This window comes from Phaseolus vulgaris, chromosome 1 (assembly GCF_051622355.1).
Source record: "Phaseolus vulgaris cultivar YP4 chromosome 1, ASM5162235v1, whole genome shotgun sequence".
Classification (NCBI taxonomy): domain Eukaryota; kingdom Viridiplantae; phylum Streptophyta; class Magnoliopsida; order Fabales; family Fabaceae; genus Phaseolus; species Phaseolus vulgaris.
This window is the reverse complement of record NC_143498.1, coordinates 1,522,003-1,543,356: the sequence shown is the minus strand read 5'-3', so window position 1 is coordinate 1,543,356 and position 21,354 is coordinate 1,522,003. Positions and strand designations below refer to the sequence as shown.

The 21,354-nt window shown below is 32.8% G+C and overlaps 3 protein-coding genes across 3 annotated transcripts; 2 read left to right on the top strand and 1 right to left on the bottom strand.

Moving 5' to 3' along the window:
- Nucleotides 1–2,703: 2,703 nt before the first annotated feature.
- On the top strand, nt 2,704–5,610 carry LOC137816315 (GDSL esterase/lipase EXL3). The gene is made up of 5 exons (XM_068619410.1): nt 2,704–2,990; nt 3,863–3,993; nt 4,184–4,417; nt 4,586–4,838; nt 4,969–5,610. The coding sequence occupies exons 1-5, from the start codon at nt 2,729–2,731 to the stop codon at nt 5,157–5,159; spliced, it is 1,071 nt and encodes a 356-aa protein (XP_068475511.1). The 5' UTR covers nt 2,704–2,728; the 3' UTR covers nt 5,160–5,610.
- A 1,978-nt stretch (nt 5,611–7,588) lies between these two features.
- Nucleotides 7,589–10,216, top strand: LOC137815334 (GDSL esterase/lipase At1g23500). The gene is made up of 5 exons (XM_068618479.2): nt 7,589–7,895; nt 8,305–8,435; nt 8,822–9,049; nt 9,544–9,799; nt 9,927–10,216. Exons 1-5 carry the CDS (start codon nt 7,646–7,648, stop codon nt 10,214–10,216), a joined length of 1,155 nt encoding a protein of 384 aa, XP_068474580.2. The 5' UTR covers nt 7,589–7,645.
- A 6,664-nt stretch (nt 10,217–16,880) lies between these two features.
- Nucleotides 16,881–21,298, bottom strand: LOC137816313 (la-related protein 1B). Its single transcript, XM_068619408.2, has 6 exons — nt 20,465–21,298; nt 19,579–20,152; nt 19,357–19,498; nt 19,197–19,287; nt 17,543–17,614; nt 16,881–17,426 (listed from the first exon to the last, which is right to left on the bottom strand). The coding sequence occupies exons 1-6, from the start codon at nt 20,957–20,959 to the stop codon at nt 17,265–17,267; spliced, it is 1,536 nt and encodes a 511-aa protein (XP_068475509.1). The 5' UTR covers nt 20,960–21,298; the 3' UTR covers nt 16,881–17,264.
- Nucleotides 21,299–21,354: the final 56 nt, after the last annotated feature.

Below are 21,354 nucleotides of genomic sequence, written 5' to 3'. Positions count from 1 at the left end.
TTTTATATAATTCATAATTATATAATATATAAATCTATATCCTACATTTTAGAGATTATACATATCTATCTTTCTTGTATTCGTATAGTTGTGTTAGTGTGTATATATACTATATATAGGTAAAAAGTATTGTATAAGTAGGATTCTAAATTATAATACTATAATTTGTTTTTTCCATATATATACATGATTGTAATATACAATTTCAGTAGTTTTACTCCGGTTCTTGTTCTGATCTTGTCATTTAATGTAATAGGTAAAGTGTGGTTATTCAATTTTTTTTTCTTTTGGGTGTTGGATCAATGACTTAATGTAAGGGTTTTTGTTTTTTTTACATGTATTATTTTACATTTCTAAGGTTATTTTTAAAGTTATTTTTTTGTCTTAATTATGTTTTCTGAATTTGTAACTTCATTTTTTTTCTTCTATATTACTATATTTTCTTATTTATACACGGTAACATGAAAAATATCTAAGGCATTGTTGAGAACAGTACTACAGCTTAATACTATTAAATTGTATAGCCACTTTTTGATGAGCAAGTGCAACCACCCGATTGAATAATAATAATAATAATAACAATAACAATTTTTTTAAAATATATATATAATTATATTATGAAATACTTTTTTGTAAAATAATTTAATTAAAAATTATTATTAAAATTTTGGAGTTAAGATTTACTATAAAAAAAAAACTAAGTCTAGTTATCCTTCAACCATTCTAATAGGTGTACACTTATTTCTTAAGATTATTATTAGAATTGTAATGAGTTATCCTCCAACTAAAACCTTTCAAAAAGAAGTAGTTAACAATTTATATTTGAATTATTTATAACATCTGAACTCCATATATAAACAATATACAGATGTAGAAGAAGTGAATATTAACTGGGAGGCTTAAAAACTTCCCAATTTTTTTTCCTTAAAATTACTAGATTTAAGTAATTCCATCTGTCAACTTTGAATCTACACTTTGTCCTTTTACTTTTATGAACTTTAGCTGGCTCTGCACAAAGTTAGCTAGCTCTATTATGTCCAAGGACAAACCAGAACATACTAATTTTATTTATACATTGCATAAATAAGTGGGTGGTTATTTTTTTATTAAAAAAATAAAATAAATAATAGAGATATTTCATATATATTTCAACTCTTATACAAACACATCAGTTTAAAGCTATTAACACTACAACAAAATCATGAAATAGAAACCAATTTTTAGATATCAAAATAATTAGTTGCAATAGTAACTAAATTAGAGACCATTTTAGAAACTAAATAAAAAATTGGTTTTTAAATTAGTTTTTATTATTGTTAAATAGTTTCTAAATTGGTATCTAATTAGCAACAAAAGTTTTAACTACCAATTATTTAGTTTCTAAATTTGGTCTCTAAAACTTTTGTTGCTAATTAGATACCAATTTAAAAATTATTTAATAATAATAAAAACTAATTTAGAAACCAACTTTTTATTTAGTTTTTAAAATGATTTTTAATTTAGTTACTATTATAATTAATTATTTTGATATTTAAAAATTGGTTTCTATTTTATGATTTTTTTTTAAGTGTAATACTACTGCAGAAATTCAAAAGCAAAATACGAATCCAAAGTTATCAGTACCCCACCTAATACATAATATTTTTTGATAGATTTTATTCAAATCAGACAAGAGGCTCAAATACCAATCAAAGTAAAAAAAATTAGCTAATAAATGGATGGTTCATGCAAATAGTATATATACTAATTTGTCTTAAAATAATATTTTGTGCATGAGAAAAGAAACTGTTGAAAGTATTAAGTTTGAAACGTACAAGTGGATGAGGGGTAAAAAGAAACACATTGGGAAATATTATTAGCATTTATATATCTGAGCGAAGTGATTGAAGGATAATTTGAAAACTTCACCAAAAGAAGAGGAAAGACATAATTGGGTTAATGGCATCAGATAATAAGTGAAAGGCACTCACCATATTCATAACCTTTCATGCACTGTCCCTAATAATGGTATGCCAATAATTTACTGATGCAATACATAAAAAAAAATATTACTTTTGACAACTGTAAATGGAAAGAAACTAATTTATAACTATAATTTGATTAATACAATTTTAAAATTATTTCATTTCAAAATATCAACACTCTTAATATTCTTTCCAATTATAATTTAGTGTATGATTGTGAACGTATCCAAATACAGTTAATATATATCTTTACAAACCTACCCTTTTTCTCTACTTAATTTTTGCTAACTTATTCCTTAGACTTAATGTTGTTTTTATTCTTTCATTGTGATTATTTTCAATTTTAGTTTTCATATACTTATTTTTAAATGGGTTCAAATATTTTAAAAATTCACCCGTCCTTAAAATTGGCACTTAAAACTTAAATAATTAATTAGATATTAATATAAATACTAATAAATTTTATATTTTTTAATTTAATAAATATGATAACTAATTTTTTTTGTACTTATAGTTCACGATTATATTTGCTTAATTTATCCGGAAATAAATACATATTTATTTACTGTGAGAAAACATTGAAACATTATTTACTTTTTTCGAAAAGTAATCCACTCCAAACATGTTGATAAAATAAATCAACGAGATACATAAAAAGGAAAAAGAAAAGGCTCATGCAGTTATTGCATGTAGATACGTTCCTTTATATAACACCAGAGTGAAGAAGGGTCTTATTGCGTGTATCATATTTAGAAACAAGAAGAATGGGTCTGATGCAGCACACCTCATTGCTTCGTTTGATAGTAATATTTGGTTTATGGTGCAGAACAAAGGGTGTGGTGAAGCTGCCACCACACGTCTCAGTTCCAGCAGTGTTGGCATTTGGAGATTCAATTGTGGACTCAGGCAACAACAACAACCTTACAACATTGGTCAAGTGTGACTTCCCACCATATGGCAAAGATTTTCAGGGTGGAAAACCAACAGGTCGATTTTGCAATGGAAAAATTCCCTCTGATATAATAGGTACTCTCTTCTATCTTAACTGTTATTTTATCAGTAAGAAAGAATGAATAAATAGAACCACTTCAGAAATGATCTAATCGATCTAATCCTTATTCAGATCAAGAAAATAAAACATACCTCACTTAACTAGTCACCTTCTTTAAAGAAAAAGTCACCACCTATAAAAAGAAACTAAACGTACGCAACCTCAACTTAAAACAGCAAACTAATAATCCAAATAAACGAAACAGATAACACCAACTTAACTGTATTGTCTTGTTTACATCTCTCAGATTTTTCTTTGTTAATTACAGCAAAAGTATAATGGAGGAATGAGAATACTGTATATATAGTCTCATTCTTGTCTCTTTCTGTTGTACTAAACCTGCCCTTGATAGAAGCTTAAAAGGTTTAGACAAAATTAGTGCATGAAGATAAGAAGTTAAAGTTTTTGTGAAATAAGTAGAAAATAAATCAGTAGTTATTTTTATTATTATGTATACATGACTGTAAAAAAGAGTATTCTTCATCTCACATCATTAATCTTTTGGAAAATTACAGAACACTTTAAAAGGCGAGTGATTTCTCTGAACTATATATACAAAAATTAAGCTTCAAATTTTTAGCTAACTCATAAGTTAGTAAGTATTTTATGTGCATTCTTTTGGTACGAAACACAGTCAGTCATTTTCTACAAAAGGGTTTGTGCCTGGTGGAATGAAATTTTGATGTATTATTCTCAAGCTGAAATTGGAATAACCTGTGATGAAAGTCAGTGTAAGCTCTCAAGATAAAACCTTAACTTGAAGAGAGAGTAATAACACTAAAAACACCTCAGAAAATGCATCTAATAAAAACAGTGTATCTAATTGCAAATTTTCCTTGAGTTTCAGCTGAAGAGTTGGGTATTAAGGAGTATTTGCCTGCATATATGGATCCAAATCTCAAATCCAGTGATCTTGCTACTGGCGTCTGCTTTGCCTCCGGTGCTTCAGGATACGATCCTTTGACACCAGAAATAGCGGTAATATAAACCAATTTCACATTTTTCATTATAAATATATAATACACTTTGATTTAAAACAAGTAAAAAAGATCAGAAGATCAGTTTTATACACCAACTTATTATATGTATGAAATGTATTAATCTTTAGTTGATATAATATATCTGTTATTGACCATGGTTTACTAATTTGTTTGTGGTGTGAAAACAGTCAGTTATATCATTATCTTCCCAACTAGACATGTTCAAGGAATACATAGGAAAGCTGAAAGGCATTGTTGGAGAGAGCAGAACAAACTTCATCCTAGGCAACAGTCTTTTCCTGGTGGTGGCAGGCAGTGACGACATTGCCAACACCTATTTTGTTACTCATGCCAGAATATTGCAGTATGACATTCCTTCTTACACTGATCTTATGGTCAACTCTGCCTCTAATTTTGTAAAGGTATGCTTAAGATTCTTGTTAATCAAGCAACTCATTACCTCAAAGTGACAAAATAATTGACCCCCCAATAAGGATCAAATATAAGTCATAATCATTCTAATATAAATCTTCTTTGGTGCATGTGAAGTCAACTATGCCTTGTTCATCATATGAGTTTCTCTTGATTAGGAACTGTATAATCTTGGAGCCCGTAGAATCGGAGTGCTGAGTGCACCACCTATTGGATGTGTGCCATCACAGAGAACTCTGGCTGGAGGATTGGTAAGAGGGTGCTCAGAAAAGTACAATGATGCAGCAAAGTTGTTCAATTCCAAACTCTCAAAGGAACTTGATTCCCTTCACAAATCCTCCAAAAGCAGGATTGTTTACATTGATGTTTACAACCCTCTACTTGATATCATTCAGAATTACCAAAATTATGGTAATCCCAAGTTAACTTAGTTTCATTCATTCTTTCATGAGAATTCATATATTTAATAATTTTTAATGTGTTTTTTGTAATGATGTTTGAAAAGAAGAGAAAAATCTAAAGTTGAGTTGTTGAATTGCAGGCTTTAAAGTTATGGACAGAGGTTGCTGTGGCACTGGGAAACTAGAGGTTGCAGTGTTATGCAATCCTTTGGATTCTACTTGTTCTAATGCTTCAGAATATGTGTTTTGGGACAGTTATCATCCAACAGAAGGTGTTTACAGAAAGTTAGTGAGTCATGTTCTTAAAAAGTACATGAATCAATTGTTTTGAGCTCCCCATATAATAAGTTACAATATTAATAAGGATATATTTAGACAAATTTCATTCAAAGTATTTTTGAGAAAAATAAATAGTTTTTTATATGAATTAAAATAAATTATACATAAGTTAAAAAATTGTCTCAAATAAAATTATAAGAAATGATTTCTATAAATTAGTTTATATATAAATTAATTTTAACTTATGGATAATTTATTTTAATTTTTTTTCTTATTTCTTTTTCTTAGAAGTACTTATGAGAAGTTTGTCTAAATAAATTATATTAATAAATTATATATTAAATATGATGGCAAAGAGAATTGCTATTTTGAATTTGTTCGAGTTGTTTATGTGATTGTTCACTACTTTTGAATTTTATAGTCATTTTCCATCTTACATACCTTCCACATTTTCCATGTGTATTACTTTCAATTATGGATAATAAATTTAAGATCTTCTCCAATCTCTTACTCTTTGCTATATTTCCCCTAAATGTTTTCTTATGTTATTTTTCATCCAAGTTTGTATGATAAAATTGGTGACATTATTGATAGAATAACAATTCTCTATTATCTTCCAAGTTTGTATGATAAAAGTGGTGACATTGTTGATAGAATAACAATTCTCTATTATCTTCTCTTTTGGTAATAAAATAACAAAAGATGGAAGATGTCATGGGTGGATAGAAAAGTAAGACAATTCAATACCCGTTTAGAAATTTTATAAATTACATAGTAATTTAATAAGTGTAATTTTTTTTATATAAATTGGAATATTCCAAATATTCTATCTAATATCTATATCTATAATAAATTTATGATGAGTAATTAATTAAGTGAGTGTGATTAAAATGCATGCATCATAGAGTTGACATTTCACTCTTTGAATTAATATTAGTTTTAGAAAAAAGTGTGTTTATAATTAATTCATACAAATATGGTAATTATTATTTTAAGTTCTATTAATAACGTTTAGTTATTTAACCCAATAATGTAATGCAACATTGATATAACCATTATTATTAAGTTGAAATAATAAATTAATTTGTTGTTTTAGTTTTGACATTTAAATATTAATGTTAAGAAAAAACTATCTTGAGTTTTCTTAAGTCTATATATTTTATTTTTTAATTCAGTATGAGTTAATCATTGAAATGCATTCACTCATATATTAAAATATATTAAAGGTTCTTCTAGAAAAAACTTGTTATGTCGTCACAATAATTTTACTAGAGTTGTATGTTATTTAGATATTCTGAATGGTAGAAGATACACTTTCGAATATTGTGTTTCTATTGGTGATAATTTAATTACTTGAAAAAACAAGAAACAAAATGTTGTGGCAAAATCTAGTGTTGAAACGGAATATAGAACTATGACTTCAATTACTTGTGAGCTTAAAGAGTTACTCAAAGAATTGCAATTTAGAGAAGTCAATTAAATGACACTCATCTATGATGATCAGACTATTCTTCATATTAGCTCAAATCTTGTCATTCATGAAAGGACCAAACATATTGAGATTGATTGTCATTTCACTTGAGAAAAAATTGTGTTTAGAGACATCAATACTAAATTTGTTAATTCGATCGATCAATTAAGAGATATTTTCACTAAATCTTTATCCGGACCTAGAATTATATTTGTAACAAGCTTGATATATATGATTTAATGCACTAACTTGAAGGAAGATGTTGAAGGAAAATGTTGAATGTAACGCCCTAAACTTATAGTTTATACTATTCTGTCTATTATTATTTTCATCCATAAATAAACACCATTATATATATTTTACAAAAAAAAATATCAATCATATATCTTATTTTTAATAGTAAACATTGTCTCAGTCTATTATTTTTAGCCTACTTTACACTTCCATTACTTTCTAAAATATCCTATCTATTCTGTAAACTACTAACCACACCTTCCCTTTTTTCTCAAATCTCAAAAAATCATATTTAGTATTTTGCTAAAAAGTAAAAAAAAAAAAAAGAGTAAATATTATCCTTTTCACTTATCACTAAGTAATGATAATTAATTCCTATGGATAAGAGATCCACTCATCTTTATTGTGTTTCCTTAAATCATTAAATGACTGATAAAACAATTTTCAAAACTTTAATTGATGCATCAAACAATCCAATAAATATATTAATATTGATTCCTGAATTCTAAGTTGACTTAATGATAATATTTTATGTTTATTTGTTATCATTATAATATATTAAATATGTTTGACTTTAGTTTCTATTATCTGAGTTGTATGGAGGATAGGATATTGATATATTAACACTCTCAAAGACTAAAAACATAAACTTCACACCTTAATAAATTAATATTTTATTTTTTATTTTATTATATTATTTAAACAGTCAAATGTATGTTTTTTTTACTGTTGATAGTGTCAACAAAACTTTCCTCTAGAGGATATAAACTGCCACACATAACTCATGCAGAAAGGCCATTTTGGTTCAAAGAAAAAAGAAGTGAGGAAGGAAGATGGATCATTGGGGGAGACTTGTAACTTTCATTGTTTTCATTTTATTTGCCATTCCAGTTCTCAAAACAGCAGCTGAAAATGGACACATTCCTGCACTGTTCTCATTTGGAGACTCAATTCTTGACACAGGAAATAATAACAACCTTGCAACATTAAGTAAGTGCAATTATCCTCCCTATGGCAGGGATTTCTATGGAGGAATAGCTACAGGAAGATTCTGCAATGGAAGGAATCCCTCGGATTTGATAGGTAATTACAATGCATTCTCTTCACTCCATGCACAACATTTTTCAACATGTGCCTGTTTTTTCTGACCAAATACATTAGTCTGTGAAAGTTTTTTCAAGTGGATCAACCCTTTTGATTATTTAAACTTTTTCTTATTGGAGTGGTGCTGAACTTAATTGTTTCAAATCAAGTTTTTAGTTTTAAATATTAAATGATTGAAAATTTTGGATAAAACCAATGAATACTCTATATGGTATAAAACATAGAGTTTTTCTATTAAAAGCTTTTTAGAAGAATAATTCCAACTATAGTTAAAAAAGTATCAGAAGAATAGGTTGTAATGGAATGAATTAACCAAAATGTGGTGAACTCTGAATCTCCTCATAGAATATGATTTGAATGTGAAGAAATTAGTGTTTACATTGTGTAGCTGAGGCTTTGGGAATCAATGCAACATTGCCAGCATATCTAGACAGTAACTTAAGGACAGAAGACCTACCAACTGGTGTAAGCTTTGCTTCAGGTGGATCTGGGATTGACAGTTTAACTTCACAACTACAGGTAACTCACTCACTTAGTTCTTTTTTTCATTTACACTACCCGCTATCGGACCGTTAGCGTACCATCCATAATATAATGTCTCACGCACGAGCTGTCACTCTCGGCGTAAGGAGAGTAGGTTGGAGATCTCACTTCGATTAGAAATTAGAGCATTTCATAGTATATAAATGAGTGCAAATATCACCTCATAAACCGATTTTATGAGGTTGAATTAGATTTAAAGTCTATTTCTTAATAAATATCAGGTGAGTAAAATTATTGATGACCTCACTTTCATTTTCTTACTAATACATAAACTATTTAAACTTTATTAAAAATCACTATCAACTTTTAACTGGTTTGACATTTTGAGATTGTGTTGTTGACTGTGTTATGTGTGTGAGAAGGGAGTTTTATCGCTATCAACTCAGCTGGGACTGTTCAAAGACTACATAGGAAGGTTAAGGGCAATTGTGGGACAGCAAAGAGCATCTTATATCATATCCAACAGCTTGTACCTGATTTCAGCAGGCAACAATGACATTGCCTTCACTTATTATGCAACCTTAGGACAATTGCAGCCTTTCTCTTCTTATGCCAATACCTTGGTTGAAGGGGCTTCAAGTTTCGTCAAGGTTTCTCATCTCCCCTTCAATTTATTTTATCATTAATACTCACAAAAACATGTTACAATAAGAGATTCAATTATGCAATCCTATCCTATCTTGCATCTTCATTTCTAGATCTTCTTCATTGTTTTTTATTTGAGTAATGAAATGTTATCCAATTGAGACACTTTTATTTGTTCAAAGTTTTTTCTAGAATTATCTTCTTGTTAGACAAATTTCTAGACTCCTCCTAGTAGTGTTGACCTAACCTCACTCTAAAAACTAAGTGTTACCTAATTTCATTTAGATTCACCGTCATGATTTTCACATCTTTCAAATTTCTACAACTCTTCATGCTTCCGCAATAGTTTTCATCATCCCTAGAAGATATTCAAATCAAAACAAGAAGAAGATCTAGAATTGAAGATGAAAGCTAGGATTGCATCATTCATAATTTATATTATGCATCACATCAACATCATAAGTTTTGATATATTATATATGATTGCAACAACTTGAAGAGTTTATATGAACTTGGAGCAAGACGAGTGTTTGTACTCAGTACATTACCACTAGGGTGTTTGCCTGGAGGTAGAACTGTAGCAGGAGGACCCTTAAGGATTTGTGCACCAATTGTGAATCAACAAGCACAGTTTTTCAATGGAAAGTTATCATCAGCTGTTAACTCCATCAGATCAGACCTTCCCAATTTTGACATAAGGTTCATCGATGTCTACACTCCTCTGCTTAATCTAATACAAAATCCTCTGTCAGAAGGTCATTTTCCATACACTATTAACGTTGTTAATTGAATATGATTAACTTAATTGTGTACCAAATTAGCATTGTTCATCATTGATTATGAAGTAATTAAGTTAGCTACTTTGTTACATGATTATTTCAGGGTTTATGGATGTTGGAGAAGCGTGTTGTGGGTCTGGTTTATTCGGAGAGTCAGAGGCATGTACCCTTTTGAGTGTGTGTTCAGATGCTAGCTCTTACGTTTTCTGGGATTTTGCTCATCCAACTGAGAAGGCTTATAAGTTTGTGGTCTCTTCTGTTCTTAGGAGTTCCAATGTTACAACCTCTTCTGGTTTTTTTCCTGTTAATTATTCTCTTTCACATTATAAAAATGATAGTTTCACAACTTTAAAGTTGTATACAATTGATCTGATGAGTTTAATATATATATAATAAAAAATAAATTTGAATTAAATGATATAAAAAATATTAAAATAATAATATTAAAAATTGTAATGTGATTATATAAAAATTATTATCACTAGCCTTCTTAAGTATATTATTGCCAATCTCGTGGGACGAATCTGGGGCTCAAATCATAGCCAAAACTCAATAGACACAGTGACGAATGTCTGGTAAAAATTTCAGACCAAAATGCCCAAGGAATAAGGCGCAGTAAGCCCCAGACCGAGAGTGAACAAAACCGGTTTTCCGAAAACGAAACATCCTGGATTTTCTTCCCCGTATCTTCTTTCTGTGATTTGTTTATGAACGTGCCTCCTTACCTGGGTGCAAACAACATATGAAAGTACTTGTGTGAATTTTTTCAGCGCAATACGGACCCAGAATGAAATTGCATAAATTAGGGCGAAATTTCACAAGTTTCGGTAGAGGATAGCCTTGGTTAGCACAAAATTTATTAAAAATTCTCCCGAATTACTTTTTCCCCCAAATTCCATGTAAGAATCTCCACTGAATTTGGGACAAAACGTGACAAATTTCAGGTCAAACAGATGAGTATTCACCCACGAAAAAAATCAAACAGTTTCCCACACAAACGAACCTTCCTTTCAGCCCTGACAGTGATGAATAAACAATTTATTGCCAATCTCGTGGGAGAATCTGAGGCTCAAATCTCAGCCAAAACACAATAGACACAGTGACAAATGTCTGGTAAAAATTTCAGATCAAAATGCCCAAGGAGTAAGGTGCAGTAAGTCCCAAACCAAGAGTGAACAAAACCGGTTTTCCGAAAACGAAACGTCCTGGATTTTCTTCCCCGTATCTTCTTTCTTTGATTTGTTTATGGACGTGCCTCCTCACCTGGGTGCAAACAACATATGAAAGTACTTGTGTGAATTTTTTCCGCCAAATACGGACCCAGAATCAAATTGCATAAATTAGGGCGGAATTTCACAAGTTTCAGTAGAGGATAGCCTTGGTTTCCACAAAATTTATGAAAAATTCTCCCGAAATAGCTTTTTCCCAAAATTCCACGTAAGAATCTCCACTGAATTTGGGACAAAACGCGTCGAATTTCAGGTCAAACGGATGAGTATTCACCCACAAAAAAAAATCAAACAGTTTCGCACACAAACGAACCTTCCTTTCAGCCTTAGCAGTGATCAATAAAAAATTTATTGTCAATCTCGTGGGACGAATGTAGGGCTCAAATCTCAGCCAAAACTCAATAGACACAGTGACGAATGTCTGGTAAAAATTAGACCAAAATGCCCAAGGAGTAAGGCGCAGTAAGTCCCAGACCGAGAGTGAACAAAACCGGTTTTCCAAAAACGAAACGTCTTGGATTTTCTTCCCCGTATCTTCTTTCTGTGATTTGTTTATGGACGTGCCTCCTTACCTGGGTGCAAACAACATATGAAAGTACTTGTGTGAATTTTTTCAGCGCAATACGGACCTAGAATGAAATTTCATAAATTAGGGCGGAATTTCACAAGTTTCGGTAGAGGATAGCCTTGGTTTGCACAAAATTTCTGAAAAATTCTCCCGAAATAGTTTTTTTTCCGAAATTCCATGTAAGAATCTCCACTGAATGTGGGACAAAACTCGACAAATTTCAGGTCAAACGAATGAGTATTCACCCACGAAAAAAATCAAACAGTTTCGCACACAAACGAACCTTCCTTTCAGCCCTGACAGTGATTTTATAAAATTTTATTGCCAATCTCGTGGGACGAATCTGGGGCTAAAATCTCAGCCAAAATTAAATAGACACTGTGATGAATGTCTGGTAAAAATATAAGACCAAAATGCCCAAGGAGTAAGGCGCAGTAAGTCCCAGACCGAGAGTGAACAAAACCGGTTTTCCGAAAACGAAACGTCCTGGATTTTATTCCCCGTATCTTCTTTCTGTGATTTGTTTATGGACGTGCCTCCTTCCCTGGGTGCAAATAACATATGAAAGTACTTGTGTGAATTTTTTCAGCACAATACGAACCCAGAATGAAATTGCATAAATTAGGACGGAATTTCACAAGTTTCGGTAGAGGATAGCCTTGGTTTGCACAAAATTTCTAAAAAATTCTTCCGAAATAGTTTTTTCCCGAAATTCCACGTATGAATCTCCACTGAATTTGGGACAAAACGCGACAAATTTCAGGTCAAACGGATGATTATTCACCCACGAAAAAAATCAAACAGTTTCCCACACAAACGAACCTTCCTTTCAGCCCTGGCAGTGATGAATAAAAAATTTATTGCCAATCTCGTGGGACAAATCTGGGGCTCAAATCTCAGCCAAAACTTAATAGACACAGTGACGAGTGTCTGGTAAAAATTTCAGACCAAAATGCCCAAGGAGTAAGGCGCAGCAAGTCCCAGACCGAGAGTGAACAAAATCGGTTTTCCGAAAACGAAACGTCCTGGATTTTCTACCCCGTATCTTCTTTCTGTGATTTGTTTATGGACGTGCCTCCTTACCTGGGTGCAAACAACATATGAAAGTACTTGTGTGAATTTTTTCAGCGCAATACGGACCCAGAATGAAATTGCATAAATTAGGGCGAAATTTCACAAGTTTCGGTAGAGGATAGCCTTGGTTAGCACAAAATTTATTAAAAATTCTCCCGAATTACTTTTTCCCCAAAATTCCATGTAAGAATCTCCACTGAATTTGGGACAAAACGCGACAAATTTCAGGTCAAACGGATGAGTATTGAACCACGAAAAAAATCAAACAGTTTCACACACAAACGAACCTTCCTTTCAGCCCTGGCAGTGATGAATAAAAATTTTATTATCAATCTCGTGGGACGAATCTGGGGCTCAAATCTCAGCCAAAACTCAATAGACACAGTGACGAATGTCTGGTAAAAATTTCAGACCAAAATACCCAAGGAGTAAGGCGCAGTAAGTCCCAGACCGAGAGTGAACAAAACCGGTTTTCCAAAAACGAAACGTCTTGGATTTTCTTCCCCGTATCTTCTTTCTGTGATTTGTTTATGGACGTGCCTCCTTACCTGGTTGCAAACAACATATGAAAGTACTTGTGTGAAATTTTTCATCGCAATACGGGCCCAGGATGAAATTGCAGAAATTAAGACAAAATTTCACAAGTTTCAGTAGAGGATAGCCTTGGTTTGCACAAAATTTCTGAAAAATTCTCCCGAATTACTTTTTCCCCAAAATTCCACGTAAGAATCTCCGTTGAATTTGGGACAAAACGCTACAAATTTCAGGTCAACGGATGAGTATTCAGCCACGAAAAAAATCAAATAGTTTCGCACACAAACGAACCTTCCTTTCAACCCTGGCAGTGACGAATAAAAAATTTATTGCCAATCTCGTGGGACAAATCTGTGGCTTAAATCTCATCCAAAACTCAATAGACATAGTGACGAATATCTGGTAAAAATTTCATACCAAAATACCCAAGGAGTAAGGCGTAGTAAGTCCCAGACTGGGAGTGAACAAAACCGGTTTTCCGAAAACAAAACGTCCTGGATTTTCTTCTCCGTATCTTCCTTTTGTGATTTGTTTATGGACGTGCTTCCTTACCTGGTTGCAAACAACATATGAAAGTACTTGTGCGAATTTTTTCATCGCAATACGGGCCCAGGATGAAATTGCAGAAATTAGGGCAGAATTACACAAGTTTCTGTAGAGGATAGCCTTGTTTTGCACAATATTTCTGAAAAATTCTCCCGAAATAGTTTTTTCTTGAAATTCCACGTAAGAATCTCCACTGAATTTGGGAGAAAACGCGACAAATTTCAACTCTAACGGATGAGTATTCACCCACGAAAAAAATCAAACAGTTTCACACACAAAAACGAACCTTCCTTTCAGCCCTGATAGTGATGAATAAAAAATTTATTGCCAATCTCGTGGGACGAATCTGGGGCTCAAATCTCAGCCAAAACTCAATAGACACAGTGACGAATGTCTGGTAAAAATTTCAGACCAAAATACCCAAGGTGTAAGGCGCAGTAAGTCCCAGACCGAGAGTGAATAAAACCGGTTTTCCGAAAACAAAACGTCCTGGATTTTCTTCCCCGTATCTTCTTTCTGTGATTTGTTTATGGACGTGCCTCCTTACCTGGTTGCAAACAACATATGAAAGTACTTGTGTGAAATTTTTCATCGCAATACGGGCCCAGGATGAAATTGCAGAAATTAGGACAAAATTTCACAAGTTTCAGTAGAGGATAGCCTTGGTTTGCACAAAATTTCTGAAAAATTCTCCCGAAATAGGTTTTTCCTGAAATTCCACGTAAGAATCTTCACTGAATTTGGGACAAAACGCGACAAATTTCAGGTCAAACGGATGAGTATTCAGCCACGAAAAAAATCAAACAGTTTCGCACACAAAAGAACCTTCCTTTCAGGCCTGACAGTGATGAATAAAAAATTTATTGTCAATCTCGTGCGACAAATTTGGGGCTCAAATCTCAGCCAAAACTCAATAGACACAGTAACGAATGTCTGGTAAAAATTTCAGACCAAAATGCCCAAGGAGTAAGGCGCAATAAGTCCCAGACCAAGAGTGAACAAAACCGGTTTTTCGAAAACGAAACGTCCTGGATTTTCTACCCCGTATCTTCTTTCTGTGATTTGTTTATGGACGTGCCTCCTTACCTGGGTGCAAACAACATATGAAAGTACTTGTGTGATTTTTTTCAGCGCCATCCGGACCTAGTATGAATTTGCAGAAATTAGGGCATAATTTCACAAGTTTCGATAGATGATAGCCTTTGTTTGCACAAAATTTCTGAAAAATTCTCCCGAAATAGTTTTTTCCTGAAATTCCACGTAAGAATCTTGACTTAATTTAGGACAAAACACAACAAATTTCGGCTCTGGCAGTAACGAATTGCAAAACTTGTGGGACGAATTTGAGACTTAAACGTTGGCCACCACTCAGTAGACACAACAAGGAATGTCAGGTAAAGTTTCAGATCAATACATCCAGGGTATAAGGCGTAATAAGTCCCAAACCGAGAGGAAACAAAAAATTAGAAAACTTGTTTTTTCAAAACAGAACTACCTGGATGTTCCTCATATCTTTTTTGTTTTGTATTTTATTTTTGGATGTGCCTCCTTAGTCGGATGCAAACAACATGTCAAAGTACCTATGTGAATTTTTTCAAAATTGTTCAACGTAATATGAGCTCTGGAAAAATTGCAGAAACTAGGGCCAGATTTTAAAAATCTAAAAAGAGGATAGCTTTGAAGTTGCCTAAATTTCTGATAAATTTTCCCGAAAAGATTTTTTGCTGAAATTCTATGTAATAGTCTCAACAAAATTTGGGACAAAACGTGACAAATTTCAGGTCAAACAGTTGAATATTTAGTCAGTAAAAAAATCAAACAATTTCACACACAGAGGCGAACCTTCCTTTCGGCTTTGGCAGTGACGAATAAAAATTTCATTGCAAAGCTTATGGAACGAATTTGAGGCTCAAACCTTGGCCACAACTGAGTAGACACAAAAAGGAATGTCAGATAAAAATTTCATATCAAAACACCCAGGAAATAAGGCGTAACAAGTCCCAGACCGAGAGGAAACAAAATTGAAAAACATGTTTTTCTAAAACAGAACATCCTGGATGTTCCTCGTCATATCTTTTTTTTTTGTGTTTTGTTTTTTGATGTGCCTCCTTAGTCGAATGCAAACAACATATGGAAGTATCTGTGTGTATTTTTTTTTCGGTTTTTCTCAACGTAATATGAGCTCTGAAAAAAAAAATCAACCTAATATGAACTCTGGAAAAATTGCAAAGAGGATGAAAAATTTTCAAAAATATGAAAAGAGGATAGCGCGAAGAATTTTCCAAAATGAATTTTTGTTGAAGTTTTATTTAAGAGTCTCAACAAAATTTGGAACAAAACGCGACAAATTTTAAATCAAAATGATGAGTATTCAATTCAAAAAAAATTCAAACTGTTTTGCATAGAAATGAACCTTCTTAATCCTAAGAATGATGAATAAAAAATTTATTGCAAAATAAAAAAAAAATCTAATATAATATAGTTACTAACCTTTTTAAATAAAACTTTATTTATAAGTATATTAGATTCATAAATACCTATATTCATATTATAGATATATTAATAATTAATAAATTATAGAAGTTAATTACATCAATAGTTATATAAAATGCTTTCATCTTCTTGCATAATAAAAATTGAGCATAGTCTTACATGGACACTTTAGTCCTACATAACTTTAATGATTTAAATTAATTTTAACAGAAGATTAAAATCAAAATAAAAAATAGGTTAATAATATCCTTAATAAAAATATTATTATTTTTACATGAAATACCAGTTACTGCCATAGTCTACTAATACAAAACAAAAAATTAAAATTTTAGAAAATGCTTAGTACATTGAAAAAGTAAATTACAATTTAACCACATGAAAATTATGAAATAAGAACATCTCTATATATTACAGATGGTACAAATATCTTAAAAGATTCTAGCTTGATTGTTAAAAGAAATTTATATTTCAAAAAAAAATATTTTTGATTTTTATTACTCACAAAACTCAAGTCTTAATCTTATAACTCAACCTGCAATGCTCTTAGCACCAATAAAAAAACAGACTAAATAAATAAAAACAAAAACTAAGACATTACAAATAAGAGACATTATTTACACCATCTACCATAAATCATTAAAAAAATTTGGAAATATTCAACAAATCAAATATAAGCTATACAAACCAATTACCTACTTAAATCAGCCTCAATCAAAATTTTGAAGTTATTTTTTGTAATTAGTTTTTTTCTCTTTTTTTCTCCTTTACCATAACAACTGTGAATAATTCTTATTTCCTTCCACTACTTCACTCAAAATTACTATCAAAATCGAGACTGCTGAAAGAATCAACTATCACAGTCTCCATTCCCTTCACCTCCAAAAAAATAAACCTAAGATCATGTGCTTGAATATTGGACCCCAAAAAGGTTAAGAAAATAAATCTGGTCTGGGTAGATTATTTAAATACAGTTGAGCTGCTACCTCCTGTAGCAGTTCTACAGGACTGTTGTTTCTTCCAGGGTTATAGCTTGAAAATTAGCTGTCAAGTTATTGTATCTTGGGCCACGGGGAGAAGATGAAGTAGAAGTAGATCCAGACCGTGTTTTAGTAGAGGACACCCATTTCATCCACTCATTATGTCTTCTCAACTTGTCACCCTGCAGTTAGAAGAAAACAAATTAAAATAGATTAAATTCAAAACAATTAACAAGATATATGCAAGTACAAAATACTTAATGAAGTATTGACACAGTAAAATTATAGGAGAACTTACCAGCACTTCCACTATTGTGGAAGTTCTCATAGAATCCAAGATCATCTGAACGTTGGTTGTAAGACTTCTAACCTGCGAAAGGACAGTCCATAGAGCAAAAACAAAGCAGAAGTGCTAAGTATTTGCGAATATTAATAAATGAAGTTGAAATCTTCAACGATAATCTTTCACTTTCTTTAGAAGAATATCTCAAATAACAGAAATTTTACTCAATAAATAATAAAGATTTCACTCCATTTTCTTCTCAACCCCACTCAATATGTCTCTAATCACATTCCACACTCTCATATCCTACTTATAAAATATATTGAGTGCACAAAAACAAATAAGTTCAAGGGAAGATGTCAACAATAATTAATAATGAAAAGTATTGATCAATATCTTTCATAATTGATCAACATTTTATACGTCAGATTCAAAGTTACAGAGTAGGAGGACGAATACAACAGGAGACTTTTCAGAAAATCCAATTTCATCACTTGTCACCCATGGTAGCAGGTCATACAACTGATCAGGTGATAATAAATATTAAACATTTTCATTTGGAAAATAGTCAAATCTAAAAAAAGACTAAGTGATCTAAAAGAATAAACATCAGTTAGTTCACTTGGATCATACCATAAACAATCAAAGCTCTGTTTCATGTTTGTGTGATTTTACAAACAAACTGATGATCACTAAGAAAGTTTACATTCTTTGAGATCTTATTTATCTCCTTATTGTATTTGTCACACCCTAAAAGGAATCCATATTTTTATTTTAACATCCAAACTCCAAAATTAATGTTGTGTGTCCTTTACTTTCTATAAGACATCATAAACTAACACATGATCACTGACAATATTGATGATGTGATTGTTTCCTTTATTTTTCTAGATGATACAATAACTATCACATCTGGATTCCGTAAAATTAGTCATGTTTGTGTCTACTAATATTGTCCACCTAGTTGCAACAGCCATCATCATTGAGACTAATTGCAATGAACTATGTTTGTCCTGGTGCATGTTTAAAGTAGGATATCAATAAAAAAAAGTCATTTTATCATGTATCCCGTAGCATAGAAATCTCAAAGTATAAGGCCCAGAACAAATACCAGATCTAAACCTCACTCAAGCACCTAGCCACTAGTCCAGGTTCGCTCAAGGAGTCAACCATCCATACTGGCAGCAATACAGATATTTAATACTGAGATATCAAGGCAAAATTGAGGTCTAAAGCTCACAAAAGCACATAGTCATCCTAAACAGTTCAATCCATCATATGCACCATATTCAACTCAGAAATTTCAACCCAACAGTTCAATCCATCATATGCATCGTATTCTACTGATCACCTGGAACAGCATTACTTTCATACAGACAGAATATATAACATAATCAACTTCAAAGAGAAAAATTAATCTTTCCTGAAGAGAGATATAGTCAATGTAGTAATATATAAGCAAAAGTGTCCCAAAACATTGATGCCAAATAAATTGTGTAAGGAAAATCCTCAACCGCAAAAATCTTAAGAAAACAAGAATAAAACTGCTACAGAATTACCTCAAGTCATAGACTTAGTGATTTACTAAATTATAACCAAGAAGTACAACATTAAAAGGATCACATAAAAGATGCAGGAAGTATTTTTTAACCGAGCACAAATAACTTACCCGAGGGAAGTCTGCAATCAAAGTAACAGGAACCCAACCCTGTTCATCCATTTTAGACCTTAAAAACTCATCCCTCACTAAATTAGCGTCACTGCAAAAAACAAATCGAGAATGAATGAATATTTCTTAACTGTCTAAATAATTAACATATCAAATTTACCTAAAGTAATATTCAATTTGGCGGACTATCTTATTGGAGAGAGGAGATTCAGCAGCAGGAAAGATTGTAGGAGGAGGGCTGGGCGTGAAGTAAGGCATACCCGTAAACTGTTCCATTGTTACTGGCTGATAGTAATAAAACTCTAAAATGGAAAAAGAAGAAAAACATTAGTTTGTTTTTTATTTTAAACCAAGACAATTGATACAAAGAAGAAAAACGAACCAGAAAAACCCATGGGGTTAGCAAATGGTCCAATGGGTTGATGGCCCACAAAAGCAGCAGAGTTAGGAGGTGGGTGCCTCAGTAATCCTCTAGGAGGCATCCTTGGTTGAGGTACAAAAGTGTCTCTGGTATTCCCGTAATTTCGGCGATCTTGATCATGCCTGCTACCGTAAGTATTACGATAGGAAGAGGAACCATCTCCTCGTGGATGAGGCCCAAAATAACCCCTGTGAGAGGAACCACGATATTCATTCATCCCAGGCACAAAAGCCCCCATCATTGGTCTATGATCCCAGTTACTGTTCCGGTAATGATCTCTTGGAGCAGGCTCAGGTACAAACGGTACCATACCATAGCTAACTGGTGGGATATGGTAAACAGGAAAAGGTGGTGGTGGTGGCGGTGGTGGAGGAGGATTGGAGAAGTTGCCCTGGGAAGGACCAGACACAATGCCACTACCACCTACCCGCTTCATCGATCTTTGTCTGCCAGGCACATTATAATTTGTTGCAGAATTAGGTTTTGCATTAGTAGTAGTAGCTTGTTTCTGAGGAGACTGTGAATTCACTGGCCCCTACAACATACATAACAAGAAGGTCAGCCAACAGACAATACCCAGCACCCACCATTTACCATTATGAATATTGATTTTAAATTCTTCCTTACCAAGACATGCTCTCTTCTATACATACATAACAATATATAAGGGTTCGTTGTCATAGACTCTTGCAAATAGGAAGCAATATCCATAGACATAATTCTATACTTGGGGATATTATTGCTATATTTTCATAATTTAAAAAAAAAAACTATACAGAATTTACAGTGCAAGAAAAAAAAAACAGCACTAAGCAGAGAACTAGGGCATGATGTATATGAACCAAACCTGAGAAGTGGAGAGTGATCCATCAGCAACGGTCTTGGACGACGATTCAGCTGGCAATTTAACAGAAGCTTTGGTAGATGCAGCAGACAGAGCGGGCCACGATTCGGCGCCCATTACAGGCCCAGTCTCCACGACGACGCCGTTTGAGGGCTTATTCCAAACGGGTTTCTTAGAACGATCAGCATTGTCCTCAGCGCCATCAGAGCTATCTGCAACACCAACCGTGTTAGAATTGTCGAGCGGCGGCGACGCCGGAATGACCTTGGGAGAACAGTCGGAGGACGGGGGGTGGTCGGCAATGAGTGACGAGGAGGAGGATGACGTCGAGGGCGGCGATTGGTGAATAGCAGGCGGCGATTCGGGGTCGCCACCGCGAACGACTTGAGCCCAGGGCGAGGGAAGGTTTTTTGGCGGGAAGTTGGGATCGGAAGGGTGGAGGGGGGAGGGAGGAGTAGAGGAGGAGTGGTGGTTGGAAGATTTGGCAGTGGTAACCATTGATGATTAGGGTTTGTAGTTTTTTTGTGTGTTGTGTGTTTGTATTCTGAGACTGAAAAAAAGATTGATGAGTGAAGAAGTGAAAAAACAAAGCAATTCGATAATTACAATAGTGAAAAGGAAAAGGGTGAAATTGATGAAACTGAAATTAAATATGAGTTAGGGTTTTTCTGGATTCAATGAGATGGGAAACGGATCTTAGTTGAACAAGAACCCTTTCTCTCTCTCTCAGAGCATAAACAACAACAACAACTTCTTCCTTCGTATTCTTTTCCCTTTCCTTTTATATTGCTAAATTCATCTCCTCCTCTGTTTCAAACTATCATTCTATCTTATATCAAAATAACCATAAGATCACCTTACATTCATATTGTTACAGTGAATCTTAGTGCACC